This window comes from Ceratotherium simum, chromosome 30 (genome assembly GCF_057802395.1).
Source record: "Ceratotherium simum simum isolate JZ-2026a chromosome 30, ASM5780239v1, whole genome shotgun sequence".
NCBI classification, from domain to species: domain Eukaryota; kingdom Metazoa; phylum Chordata; class Mammalia; order Perissodactyla; family Rhinocerotidae; genus Ceratotherium; species Ceratotherium simum.
The window spans coordinates 13104254-13118802 of NC_141929.1; the positions used below are offsets into that span (position 1 = coordinate 13104254).

The 14549-nt window shown below is 42.8% G+C and overlaps 1 protein-coding gene across 7 annotated transcripts in view; it reads left to right on the forward strand.

Annotated features, from left to right (window-relative positions):
• ADAT1 (adenosine deaminase tRNA specific 1) overlaps positions 1 to 14549 on the forward strand; it is a 29522-nt gene that overhangs the window by 4564 nt on the left and 10409 nt on the right. For 5 of the 7 annotated variants that reach the window (XR_015549130.1, XM_087419913.1, XM_087419914.1 and 2 more), the window contains exons 5-8: positions 400 to 530; positions 4464 to 5067; positions 6862 to 7007; positions 7514 to 7613. Coding sequence is in view for 6 of the 7 variants with exons in the window: in XM_087419913.1 (XP_087276039.1) it covers positions 400 to 530; positions 4464 to 5067; positions 6862 to 7007; positions 7514 to 7613 (981 nt within the window). In the remaining variant the exon portion in view is untranslated. Of the gene's footprint in view, positions 1 to 399; positions 531 to 4463; positions 5068 to 6861; positions 7008 to 7513; positions 7614 to 12383; positions 12562 to 14549 lie in introns of those variants that run through there. The other 2 variants (XM_087419915.1, XM_087419916.1) reach the window with 2 other exon arrangements.

The window sequence follows — 14549 nt, forward strand, 5'->3', positions numbered from 1 at the left end:
CCCAGAATTTGTGTTTCTAATAAGCTCCCAGGTAATACTGATTATGTCGGCCTGTGAACTACACTTTGAATAGCACTGGTCTAGACAGTGGTTCTCATGCTTGAGTGCACATCAGAATCACCTAGATGGTTTGTTAAAGCCCAGATTGCTGGGCCCACTCCCAGAGATTCTGATTCAGCAGGTCCAGGGTGGAGCCTGAGAAGTTGCATTTCTAACAAATTCCAGATGCTGCTGGTTCAAGGACCACACTTTGAGAATCAGTGGTCTAGATCATTCTCATAACTCCAAATCACCACTCCCATTGGCCTGCAGTAACTCTTTCTTTCTTAATCACCCAGCCACAGTCTTTTCCTTTACCACAGAGAATGGTTGTTCGTTCTAGCATCCTGTCCCCGTTAGGTACCTTCTCCACCAGCTCCACTTGGCCGCCGCCCTGGAGGAGGATAGCATCTTTGTCCCAGGAACTCAGAGAGGACTGTGGAAACTCAGACCAGACCTCTTGTTTGTGTTTTTCTCCAGCCATACACCCTGTAAGTATATTCAAGCCTTTAGGTTAATGTTACATTGTCTACTTCCTTATGTTTGTCTTATCCATAGATATGTTTCTCAAAAAAGCACTTCTGTCTGAAGTGTAGCTACAACTGATGACAATGCCTTTTTGTGAACAGGCCAGTGTGCCTAATCACTTCTCTACCAAGGAAAGGTAGCGGGGCAGAGGGAGCCTCACTCATACAATTATTCAGTTCTCAGTTCCCAGTCAGGACTGGAAAGCTTAAAGATAAAACCCCACAAGTTCTGAAACCAACAATAGGGCTTAGAAGTCCAAAGGCCTGAGTTCTATAGGAATTTATCCTGAAACTTATTTCATTCATTCATTCAACAAATATTTTCTGCCGCTTGTTGGGCAGATACTGGGTATATAGCAATGAATAAATCTAGTCCCTTGCTTACCCTCATAGAGTCTTTTAGGAAGTATAGACAGTCATGGTTAGTTAAGGTAAATTTTGCTGAGTTATAAGAGGATGTTCAGATGCTGTGATTGCATTAGGCAGGAAGACCAGGCCTAAACTAGGGAGTCATTTCTTTTTTTTTAATAATTTTATTTATTTATTTTTTTCCCCCAAAGCCCCAGTAGATAGTTGTATGTCATAGTTGCACATCCTTCTAGTTGCTGTATGTGGGACGCGGCCTCAGCATGGCCGGAGAAGCGGTGCGTTGGTACGCACCTGGGATCCGAACCCAGGCAGCCAGCAGCAGAGCATGCGCACTTAACCGCCAAGCCACGGGGCCGGCCCAGGGAGTCATTTCTATCCTCTGTTTTTCTGTCTTGAAAATTGAGAATAATTTCTACCCTTTGTAGACAGCAGCTCAGGGATGGCAGTAAAATGTCTACACCCTAAAAACTTTGAAATAAAGATGTAAGATTGTCCTCTGAGTATTAAACTTTAAAACCAATACATGCAATTAGAGATAGGTAATCACTCTAAAGAGACAGAATAGCTGTCAAGACTTGATCATAACTCAAATCAAAAATGTAATATAGCTTTAGAAAGAATGAGTCTATCAGAAAAGAGTTGGTTAAAAGTCAAAGGTCGGAAAAATAACACACAGAGGTAGGCAGGGCTCATCCATGCTCTGTTCTTAGCAGTGGGTGCCCTGGTCCAAGGACCAAAGGATGTTTCCTAACTCAGTGCTTCCCAAACTGTAATATTCATATGAATCACCCAGGGATCTTGTTACAATGTAGATTCAGATTCAGTAGGTCTGGGGTGGAGCCTGAGGTCCTGCATTTCTAACCAACTCCTGGTTGATGCCAGTGGTGTTGGCTTGTGGACCACACTTTGAGTAGCCAAGGCCTAGCCAATCCCAGTGGCAGGTGTAGCCTTATTGTGGAGATAGATGCATCTGGGGATCACAGCTAGCCTGACCACCTCATCAAATTACATATACAGTGGTCCACAGACTGGTACTGCTCTGTGAGAGTGTACAGGTCCATGGCCAGGTGAGAAAAATCAGGACTATGTAGTGAGTTTTTTAAAAAGCTAATTTCTTTCCATTTAAAGGTTATAAGATTTTTATCTTTTTTTTTTAAATAATAGTAATTAGGATTTTTAAAGATCTTACTTGATGGAATAAAAGGTTGACAGCCCTCTGTTGATCTTAAAATCTTCTGTGGCCGGCCCCATGGCTTACCAGTTAAGTGTGCGTGCTCTGCTGCTGGCGGCCTGGGTTCGCATCCCAGGCACGCACTGACGCACCGCTTCTCCGGCCGTGTTGAGGCCACGTCCCACATACAGCAACTAGAAGGATGTGCAGCTATGACATACAACTATCTACTGGGGCTTTGGGGGGAAAAAAAAAAAGGAAGAGGATTGGCAATAGATGTTAGCTCAGAACCAGTCTTCCTCAGCAAAAAGAGGAGGATTAGCACGGATGTTAGCTCAGGGCTGATCTTCCTCACACAAAAAAAAAAATCTTCCGGAAATTTTACTGGTCTGTGAAATCAAAATCTAGAACCACTGATCTAACTCTCCTGGCTCGTGGGTAATCTTTTAAAATGTGCTCTCCACATGATTTGTCTGCAGGAAGAAAGAACACTACCTAGAGAATGTGACGATCTGGCTCCTTTGGCATTTATTCCTCATTACTAATTGATAATTTAGTGCCTCAGTTAGTTACTTCGGACTCTTACTTGTGAGTTTTATTAGCGTGAGTCAGCCTCTCCCTCTCGAGTTCAGGCATCTGTCAGGATCAAATCTCCGAGTCTTCGGAGTGGGAGGTGGGCCCCAGTGAATTCTCCAAAGTCACTGTCACCTTGTGAGATCTCTGGAAGTTGGCCAGCTGGCCTCTCTGGCAACAGTCCCACTTCTACATCTCCTGCCTTTCCCACTCTTAGGTTATAAAGGCTACGGATGTATTATTTACACACTTTACAAAAGCAACACACGTGAGGTTAGTGTTTAAAGAGTAGCTCCCTTCTCAAGGAGAAGCTGTGCTTTTTACTAACCTCTGGTTTTCCTTGATTCCCTGTAAGCAGAGAGTAGGTCAGCAGTCTCTAGGGCCAGCCCGTGGCTTAGCGGTTAAGTGAGCGCACTCCGCTGCTGGCGGCCTGGGTTCAGATCCCAGGCGCGCACCGATGCACCGCTTCTCCAGCTGTGCTGAGGCCGAGTCCCACGTACAGCAACTAGAAGGAGGTGCAGCTATGACATACAACTATCTACTGGGGCTTTGGGGGAAAAAAATAAATAAATAAAATTAAAAAAAAAAAAAAAGAAGAAGTCTCTAGGGGCCGGCCCCATGGCTTAGCGGTTAAGTGCGCGCGCTCCGCTGCTGGCAGCCCGGGTTCGGATCCCGGGCGCGCACCGACGCACCGCTTCTCCGGCCATGCTGAGGCCTCGTCCCACATACAGCAACTAGAAGGATGTGCAACTATGACGTACAACTATCTACTGGGGCTTTGGGGGGGGGGAAGGGAGGAGGATTGGCAACAGATGTTAGCTCAGAGCCGGTCTTCCTCAGCAAAAAGAGGAGGATTAACATGGATGTTAGCTCAGGGCTGATCTTCCTCACAAAAAAAAAAAAAAAAAAAAGAAGTCTCTAAACCAGCACGGGGAAACACCAGTTGTGTAATCTACTGTAGAGTCTTGACTGTGAGGATATGTACATAAATCTCCAAGATGGGGAAATTGTGAGCATTGTTTGCCAAACATTTAACCATGAAATCAACCGCCCACTTTTGTTTTCCAAGACATCTCATGAGATAATATTCCACAAAATGCACTTGGGAAACTGTGCTCATTCTAAACCAGTGGCTCTCAACTCAGGATGATTTGCTCCTCAGGGGACATTTGGCAACATCTGGAGATATTTTTCATAGACTGGGAGGGTGCTATTGGTATCTAGCAGGTGGAGAACAGGGAGGCTGCTAACCGTCCTATAATATACAGGACAGCCCCTGCAGCAAAGAATTATCTGGCCCAAAATATCAGTAATGTGGAGGTTGAGAAACCCTGGTCTAAACTGGTGTTTCCGAAACTTCCTGTATGAGAATTACCTGGGATCTTTGTTAAAATGTTCAGTTTTCCAGACTCCTCCCCCCAGAGATTCAAACTCACTACATCTAGGATAGGGTCGTCAACAAGAGTCCCAGAGGATTCTTATAAGGGAAATTGGGGCAAGTGTTCTTAATTCATCTCAGGTCAGCTGGAGAATAGATAAAATAAGCTTAGTAATAAAATAAGCTTTGTTTAAGGCAGTGGTTCTCAAACTTGAGCTTGCATCAGAATCCCCTGGAGAACTTTAAAACAGACTGCTGGGTACCAGTTCTGGAGTTTCTGATTCAGCAGGTCAACTGTGGGTCCCAAGAATTTGCATTTCTAACAAGTTCCTAAGGGATGCTGATGTGGCTGGTCGGGGGGCCTCACTTTGAGAACCACTGATTTAAGAAATTCCTTCTCTTGCAGGTGGAGATGCTTCCATCATTCCCATGCTTGAGTCTGAAGATCAGCCTTGCTGTCCTGTCAATAGAAACTGGGCCAATAACCCATCAGTAGAAGCCAGTGGTAACCTGGAAGCTCCTGAAGATAAAAGGAAATGTGAAGAGCCAGATGGTCCTGTGACCAAAAAGATGAGGCTTGAGCTTGGGACTCCTGACGGTGTGGCTCACCATCAGAGTTTTGGCAATCAGGAAAGCGGCCCAGTCCCTCCAAGTGTCAGCAGCTATAATCTCACCACAGAGGAACTGTCCCCTGTCACTGGAATGGCCCCCGGTGGTGCCAAAGTGGTGGATGTTTATAGAACTGGAGCCAAGTGTGTGCCGGGAGAAGCTGAAGACTCAGGGAAGCCTGGTGCTGCATATCACCGGGTGGGGCTGCTCCGAGTGAAGCCAGGCCGGGGAGACAGGACTTGCTCGATGTCCTGCAGTGACAAATTGGCACGGTGGAATGTCCTCGGATGCCAAGGGGCACTGTTGATGCACTTCCTAGAAGAGCCTGTCTACCTGTCAGCCGTGGTCATTGGGAAGTGCCCGTACAGCCAGGAGGCCATGCAGAGAGCTCTGATTGGGAGGTGAGAGGGCAGGGAGGGAGGGCTTAACTGGAACAGCCTTTCTCAGAAGCAGTCTGAGAGTATGTCCAAAGAGCCTTAAAAATATCGATGCATTTTGATTCAGCAGTTCCACTGCTAGGAATTTGTCCTAAGGAAATAATTAAGAAAGTGCTCAAACATTTAGCTTTGTGTATAGTCATTTTAAAAAAAGAAGGAAACAACTGAAATGGTTAGCAATAGGAGATTTTTCCTAAAAATAGTATTGATGAATATTTAACATGGAAAGATGCTCATGATGTTTGAAGAGCAATTTCGAAGATAAAATGAACTCATTTTGGTCTTAAAGTATATATGCACATAGAAAAAATTGTAGGAGGATATACACCAAGGTATTAATATGATTGCCTCAGAGTTGTGGTATTATGGGTGGTTTTTTCCTTCTTGTGATTATTATATTTTCTAATTTTCCTACAGTGTACATATATTGCTATTATAATTTTTAAAAACCTTATAACAGTAGTTTTAATTTTAAAAAAGTTAAAAACAAAGGATGACCACTCAAGTGTGGTCTCCCTAGAGAAGGCAGCCAACCTGATGAATGCTGTAGTAATTGAGGGCAGAATGAAGCCAAGGGAAGGGGCCCATATCAAATGTACTTTTCCTGACGCCAGCTCCAGGAAGCAGCCCCAGGATAATACCCAGTAGTTCCACTCCTGGGTACATACCCAAGAGAAATGAAAACATCCACATGAAAACTTGTACGTGAATTTTTATGACAGCATTAGTCACAATAGCCAAAAAGTGAAACAACCAAAATGTCCATCAGCTGGTGAATGGATAAACAAAAGGCGGTAGATCTATACAATGGAATATTCCTCAGCCACAAAAAGGAATGAAGGACATGGGTGTGGCATGGATACATGCTACAACATGGATGAACCTTGAAATCATTATGCTAAGTGAAAGAAGCTACATATTATATGATTTCATGTAGTGAAATGTCCAAAATAGGCAAGTCCATAGAGACAGAAAGTAGATTAGTGGTTGCCAGGAGCTGGAGAAGGGGATGGGGAGTGACTGTTAATAGGTATGTGGTGTCTTTTTGGGGTGATGAAAATGTTATAAACTTAGATGATGGTGATGGTTGCACAATTCTATGATTATACTAAAAAACCATTGAATGATATACTTTAAGTGGGTGAATTTTATGGTATATAAACTATATCCCAATAAAGATGTTAGGGGGAGGAAAAAAGCAACCTTAGGCACTGTGCCCACGATGTTTTCTGTGTTTTCCCTGTTCTGTGGCTTTAAGTTGCTGTGTGCTCAGTTTTGGACCAGAGTCATTGGCATCTAGTCTGTGTGAAAGATACAAGAGGAAAAAATGAAGTTTTTATATTATAGGATAATTTTGGTTTCGGGTGTGTTTGAAGGATTCCCTAGGAAACAGGTGCCAACAAGATAATATTTCTGCTTAAGGTTTTCAAGTCTTTCAAAGCTGGTATCAGAATGGAGTTTGGTGTTATTGAAGTCACTGAGGAGTGGTGACTCAATTCATCGAGTTATCACTTCCGAGTGGCGGGAGGGGATCTTTCTCTAGTCGTAGGTTCATATGATCTAGATTCTATTCTGTCACACCCTCCTAGACCCCCCCTATAAACACCTCCCCCCATAAATAAACAAATAAATAAATCTACACACCTCCTAAGGCCTTTGCCTCCCACTGAGACTCGGGCAGTGATGTGGTTCACAATTGTAGATACTCTTTTTCTCTAGGAGTGCACCTAAGCTGAATGCATTTTCCCTCACATTTAGGTGTCACAACATCTTGGCTTTACCCAAAGGCTTTGGAGTTCAACAAGTGAAAATACAGCAGTCAGATTTACTGTTTGAGCAGAGCCGCTGTGCAGTGCGCGAGAAAAAGGCTGACAGCCCAGGCCGCCTTGTTCCTTGTGGGGCAGGTGAGGGATCCAGGTTCCACTCGCCCTGGAGCAGCTTTTCGCCATACCGTGGAGCGGCCGGGGAGAGGCTGCATCCTCCTAGCCTTGGGAGGCAGTTTACCACCCAAGTGGTCAATAGTGTGGGCTTGGGAGACACCCACACTGGGTTAAGTTCATGCTCTCTGTGACTCTGGGCAACTTACTTACCCTCTCTTAGCCTCTTCAGATAAGAATATGGTTTATTTATCAGGGTTGTTATGAGGATTAAATGAGAAATTCTGTTTCATGCATTCACTGCGTGTCCAGCATATAATAAATGCTCAATGAGTGTTAACTATGATGATGAATCATGAATCACTTTTTATTATTGTACTCTGGAGGCCAAGGGTCAGAGTGGCAATCGTTGTCTCCGATGTCATCTCCAGCTTTCATGGGTCTGCTGAGGCAGGGAAATATTTTTATTAAAACACCTCTGGCATTTACAGAATACTGAACAGTTTTAACCCCAGAACCGTATCTTTTCTTAGCCATCAGCTGGAGTGCAGTTCCTGAGCAGCCCTTGGATGTCACTGCCAATGGCTTTCCGCAGGGAACAACAAAGAAAGGAATCAGAAGCCTTCAGGCCAGGTACAGCATATTGGGGCAGAAGGAGATGGTGGCTGTGCACTCACGTCTCACCACTGTCTAATTCCAGGACAGTTTCATCACCCGGAAAAGAAAACCCTGTACCCATAGCAGTCACTCCCCTCTCCACCCTCTCCCGCTCTAATTTACTTTCTATCTCCATGGATCTATCTATTCTGGACATTTCATATAAATGGAATCAGAAAATATGTGGCCTTTTGAATAAGGAATAGTGCTGCTGTGAACATTTGTGTACAAGCTTTTGGGTGGACATCATATGTTTTCAGTTCTCTTGGGTGTGCCCAGGAGTGGAATTGCAGCAATGTATGAGAGTTTCAGTTACCTTACATCCTTTACAACACTTGTATTGTCTGTCTTTTTTATTGTAGCCATTCTAGTGGGTATGAAGTGCTGTCTCATTGCGGTTTTGATTTTCATTTCCTAAAAGCTAATGATGTTGAGCATCTTTTTATATACTTATTAGCCCTTTGTATATCTTCTTTGGAGAAATATCTGTTCACATTCTTTGCCCATTTTCAAAATTGGTTTATTTACCTTTATTGTTGAATTGCAGGATTTCTTTTTTTTCCTTGAGGTGTAATTGACATACAACATTATATTAGTTTCAGGTGTACAACATAATGATTTGATATTCATGTATATTGTGAAATGATTACCACAATAAGTCTGGTTAACATCCATCACCACGGGCCGGCCCCATGGCTTAACGGTTAAGTGCACGCGCTCCGCTACTGGCAGCCCCCGGTTCGGATCCCGGGCACGCACCAATGCACCGCTTCTCCAGCCATGCTGAGGCCGCGTCCCACATACAGCAACTAGCAGGATGTGCAACTATGACATACAACTATCTACTGGGGCTTTGGGGGGAAAAAAAAAAAAAGGAGGAAGATTGGCAATAGATGTTAGCTCAGAGCCGGTCTTCCTCAGCAAAAAGAAGAGGATTAGCATGGACGTTAGCTCAGGGCTGATCTTCCTCACACACACACACAAAAAAATCCATCACCATACATAGTTACAGAATTTTTTTTCCTGGTGATGAGAACTTTTAAGGTTTATTCTCTTAGAAACTTTCAAATATATATTACAGTATTTTTTTTTTTTAAAGATTTTATTTATTCAGCTTTTTCCCCCCAAAGCCCCAGTAGATAGTTGTATGTCATAGGTTCACATCCTTCTAGTTGCTGTACGTGGGACTCGGCCTCACGTTGGACGGAGAAGTGGTGCCTCGGGGCGCGCCCAGGATCCGAACCCGGGCCGCCAGCATCAGAGCGCGCGCACTTAACCGCTAAGCCACGGAGCCGGCCCTATATTACAGTATTATTAACTATAGTCACCATGCTGTACATTACATCCCCACGCCTTATGTATTTTATAACTAGAAGTTTGTACCTTTTGACTCCCTTCACCCATTTGTACCCTCACCCCCAACCCCCACCTCTTGCAACCACCAATCTGTTCTCTGTATCTATGAGCTTGGTTTTTTGGGTTTTTTTGTTTGTTTTTTAGATTCCTCATATAAGTGAGATCATACAGAATTTGTCTTCCTCTGTCTGACTTATTTCACTTAGCATAATGCCTTCAAAATCCATCCATGTTGTAGCAAATGGCAAGATTTCCTCATTTTTTATGGCTGAATAATATTCCATTATATATATATATATATATATACATATCTCACATTTTCTTTATCCATTCATCCGTTGATGGATACTTAGATTTTTTCCACATCCTGGCTGTTGTAAATAATGCTGCAGTGAACATGGGGGTACATATATCTTTTCAACTTAGTGTTTTTGTTTTCTTCAGATAAATACCGAGAAGTGAGATTGCTGGATCGTATTTCAGTTCTATTTTTAATTTTTTGAGGAACCTCCATACTGTTTTCCACAGTGGCGGCACCAATTTACATTCCCACCAACAGTGCACAGGGTTCCCTTTTCTCTACATCCTCTCCAACCCTTGTTATTTCTTGTCTTTTTGATAATAGCCGTTCTAACAGGTGTGAGGTGATACCTCATTGTGGTTTTGATTTGCATTTCCCTGATGATTAGTGACGTTGAGCATCTTTTCATATACCTGTTGGCTGTCCACATGTCTTCTTCAGAAAAATGTCTATTCAGATCCTCTGCCCATTTTTTAATCAGACTGGGGTTTTTTTGCTGTTGAGTTTTATGAGTTCTTTATATATTTTGGATATTAACCCCTTATCAGATACATGATTTGCAAATGTTTTCTCCCGTTTGGTAGGTTATATTGAGTTGCAAGATTTCTTTGTATATACTCTGGATAATAGTTCTTTATCAGATAGAGATTTGCAAATATTTTCTTCAGTTCTGTGGGTTGTCTTTTCACTTTTTCATAGTGTCCTTTCAAGCACAAAAGTCTTGAATTTTGATGAAGTCCATTTTATCTATTTTTTTCTTTAGTGATTTGTGCTTTTGGTGTCATATCTAAGAAACCATTGCCTAATCCAAGGTCACAAAGATTTACTCTGTGCTTTCTTCTAATAGTTTTATAGTTTTAGCTCTTATGTTTAGGACTTTGATCCATTTTGAGTTAATTTTTCTATAAGGTATGAGGTAGGGATCCAACTTCATTCTTCTTTTTTTTTTTTTTTTTTAATAATTTTATTTATTTTTTTCCCCAAAGCCCCAGTAGATAGTTGTATGTCATAGCTGCACATCTTCTAGTTGCTGTATGTGGGACGCAGCCTCAGCGTGGCTGGAGAAGCAGTGCGTCGGTGCGCGCCCAGGATCCGAACCCGGGCCACCAGCAGCAGAGCGCGCGCACCTAACCGCTAAGCCACGGGGCCGGCCCTCCAACTTCATTCTTTTGCATGTGGATATTCAGTTATTCCAGTACCTTTTTTTGGAAAGACTATTCTTTCCCCTGGCAGATTTTAAAAAGAACATTTTCTTGAGCTTTGCCACTTGGGATTCTGGTTTAGTAGGTCAAGGTTGGAACCCAAGAATCATTTATGAAACTCCACAGTGATTTGGACTAGCAAAAAGGGCACCATGGAAATAGGACTTTGTGTCTTCAAATTGACTTTTACTGAGGTATAGCGCTTGTGGGCCACTGGACTCGGGTTTCATCCTTGTGTGTTTGGAGGTTCACGCATCTGCCTTGCTGTTTCTTCTCTTGCTCAGCCGATCTCAACCACCCTGCTTTTCCCTCCCACTGAGCCGCAGGTGGGCTGCCTGAAGGTGGGAGGGGAGGGGCTGTTGGGGAGCAGCCTCTCCACCAAAGGCATTTCTGTCTCAGTCTGGATTGAGCTGCCACTGAGTGACTGTTGTAGGACTCCCACAATGTACAGGTAGTCCTTTTCATTCTAAGTCACTTTTCCATTTCTTACTACACCCTTATAAAAAGTTGTGTTGTAATTAAAGTTCACAGATGGACTTGTTTCTTTTCTTTTTGACGTGCTTATTTGCCTGCCTCAACACGAACAACAATGACAACTTACATCTTTTCAGACTTAAAAAAAAAGTTTTGTTCGTCACAGCCACTGACCGGGGTTCAAACAGCCTAGATGAAAGACCCGGCCTGTCTCCTGGTGGCCTAGGCTATTGAATTGAGTAATATTTACAAAATTGTTGGGGGTAGAGATTTTTGGACCAGTTTTTCCTCAAGGACCTTCCTGGCTTCTGGCCACCATTTGCACCTCCAAGGGGCCAACTCTTAGCCACAGACCAGGGTTTGTGAGCAGAGCAAGTCATGAGGGACAGGGACCGCATTTCCTGCTGAGCCTTGTCTCTCCTGTCAGTGACAGGCTAGCAGTAACTCACACTGACCCCACCCATCTGACTGTCTTCCGTTTGCTGCTTTGCTGAGGCCTAAAATGCTCTTCTTCACACATCCTCCTTTACTTCAAAAGCTCAGCTCAACTACCACTGCCTTCTGGCTCAAAATTACCATCTTTTCTCCAAATCCCTATAGTGCTGTTCTCCAGCTTGTCCTAATATGTCAGCGCTTTCTGTGTGATTGGGAGTGCCTCGTGTTCTCACCCTGGCTCTGTCTCCAGGTATCTGGGTGACTTTGGACAAGTCTAGTTGTTCTCTGGGCTTCAGTGTGTTCATGTCTGTAAAACGACGATATCAGAGTAGGTAATCTGAGGTCTCTGACATGTTGTGGATGTCTCTTCATTTGGAAGGCAGACACCATACAGGGGGAAATACATAGTGGAAAGAGCAGAAGCTTTGTAGCTCAAGAGACCAGTGTTTAATTCCTGGCTCCCTTTCTCCCCAGTTGTGTGAACTTGGGCAAATTACTTTACCTCTCTGCACCTCCATCTCCCCAATGATAAGGCAAGGGTAACTAAGAGTATCTGTCACACAGGAATGTCGTGAGAATTGAATGAGAAGAATGTGCCTCTGACATGGTGCAGGGCTCAATAGACACCTTGTTAAGATTGGTTTCCCCTTCAATCATCAAATGAAGCTTCAAATTATGTGTGAAAGAGTCAGAGTCACTTTCATTGTAAAGACCAACAGCTGCAGGAAGAAAGCAGGTTTTCTCACTGCATTCCTGAGTGCTGGCATCCTGGCACCACCTTCTTTAGAACTATGGGGAATATGAACTCAGGCTGAGATGTTAGAGACATTTAATATACTAGTGCAACACTAGAAGGAAATATTTTATTTAAGTCTTTGTGGGTTTTTTTTTTTTTTTTTTTTTACAAACAATGAGATAAAGGAACCATACAAAGGACGCTTATTGCTAAGAAGCTTAATTTTGCTCTGCCTCTTATAGGCAAATTCTCTTTGCCCTGAAGAGGCAAATCCTCTTCCCATTCCGGTCAAGATACCAGAGTATCCTGGAGAGATCATTACATGGCTTACTGGATTATAAAAGAAAAGGGTGAGAGATTTTAAAAAACAACCTAAGTGTATCTAAGTATGTTAGAGTAAAGATAGGGCTAGATTGAAAATATCAGTATGAATGTATAATCTTTAAAAAGTTACGTATGTATAGCTTAAGTCTTACATATATTTCAATAAAGTATTATAATTTTCTTCACATAAATCTTTCACATCATCTTTATTAGATTTATTCCTTGAATGTTGTATTAGTTATCTATTGCTGTGTAACAAATTATACCCCAAAATTTAGTGGCTTAAAACAACAATCAACATTTATTATTTCACACAGTTTCAGTGGGTCAGGAATTTGGGAGGAGCTTAGCTGGATAATTCTGACTCAGGGACTTATGAGGTTGCAGTCCATTATATCAGCCAGGGCCACACTCATCTGAAAGCTTGAGTAGGGGTAGAGGATCCGATTTCAGAAGGGCTCACTCACGTGGCTGACAGGTCAGTGCTGGCTGTGGTAGGAGGCCTCAGTTCCTCACAACTTAGATCTCTCCATAAGGCTACGAGTATTCATCTTTATAATATGGTGGCTGGCTTCCCCCAGAACAAATGATTCAAGAGAGCAAGGCAGAAGCCACAGTGTCTTTTATGACCTAGCTTCAGAAGTCACGCTCCATCTGCGATCTCCTAATGGGTATACAGGTCAGCTCTATTCAGTGTGGGAGAGGATTGCACAGGGGCATGAATTCTAGGAGGCAGGAATCACCGTCTTGGAGGTTGGCTACCACAGATGCTATTTTAAGTAATTTCCTTTTATTTCATTTTCTGGTCATTGCTTTTGCAATCAATTTTTTGTTTCTCTCTGTTGCAATTAATGTTTGTATCCAGCAACCTTGCTAACACTCATTATTCTACTAATTTATCTGGAAATTCTTTTGGAAATTTTTAATGTAGATAATCTTTTGCAAATAGCATTTCTTTGCCAATCCTCCATTCCTTTTATTTCTTTTTCTTGCCTTACTGTGGTGGCTAGAACTGACAGTATCACCATCATCTGTAAATAATAACCTTGGTTTTTGCTTTTCAATCATTATTCCTTTTATTTCTTGTCTTACTGGCCAGGACCTTCTGTATAATGTTCGAGAAAAGAAGTGAACAGCAACTACACTTGTTTATTCCTGATTTTAAGGACATATATTTGCTGTAGGTTTTTTTTAGATACCCTTTATGAATTTAAAAGCTATCTTTCCTAATCCTAGTCTGCTAAAAGATTTTAAATTATTCAGTGGATGTTGAATTCTCACAAATGCTTTTTCTGCATATATTTTCCTCATAATTATATTACTTTTCTCCTTTAATCTGTTAATGAAATGAGTTCCATTAGTTTTTTGGTTTGGGTGTTTTGATTTTTTTTTTTTTATGTTAAAGCACCCTATATTCCTGAGTGCCAGCAGCCACTCTAGCACAGTTAAGGCCCAGGAAGAGTGGCATGTGGGGCTCAGGGTTCCCCCTTAAGCAGTGATTCCTGCAGTAGGCTAGGTCCCACCAGGTAAGGGAGCTTTTTGGAAGACTGTACAATCCTCTAATGCATATACACCAGTTATGGCCACTGTGTCTGAGCTGATGGAATGATTTGTGAGGACAGTGAAGGTTCTGGTATGCAAAGATGAGACCCCCTGTGTAGTTGGTACACATGACAGTTCCCAGCTTCTAGATCAGCTCATGAGTTGTGTACATGAAGGAAATGAAGGAGGCTCATTCAGTCCAGGCCACAGCCAGCATGGATGGGCGAAACCAGGAAGGCCCAAGTGGGCTGATAAGGAATCCACACACTTCCTTCACTGTTCCAAACTGTGACCTCCATGAAGCTTGATGTTAGATGCAAAGGATTGGCCTCTGAAAGCCCATAATGCCCATAGAGAAAGTCTGGAGATTCTGCCTCAGGTGGCTCGTGCAAGTGGAGTTTATAACCACAGTTCACACGAGAAACAGCACTCAAGTCTCTGAAACAAAGCTTTCAATTTCTTGTAAGCAATATTACCCATAGGGGCCAGCTCCCTTGAAAGAAGGTAGCCCAACATGGCTGATAGGTATCCTGGGGGGAAAT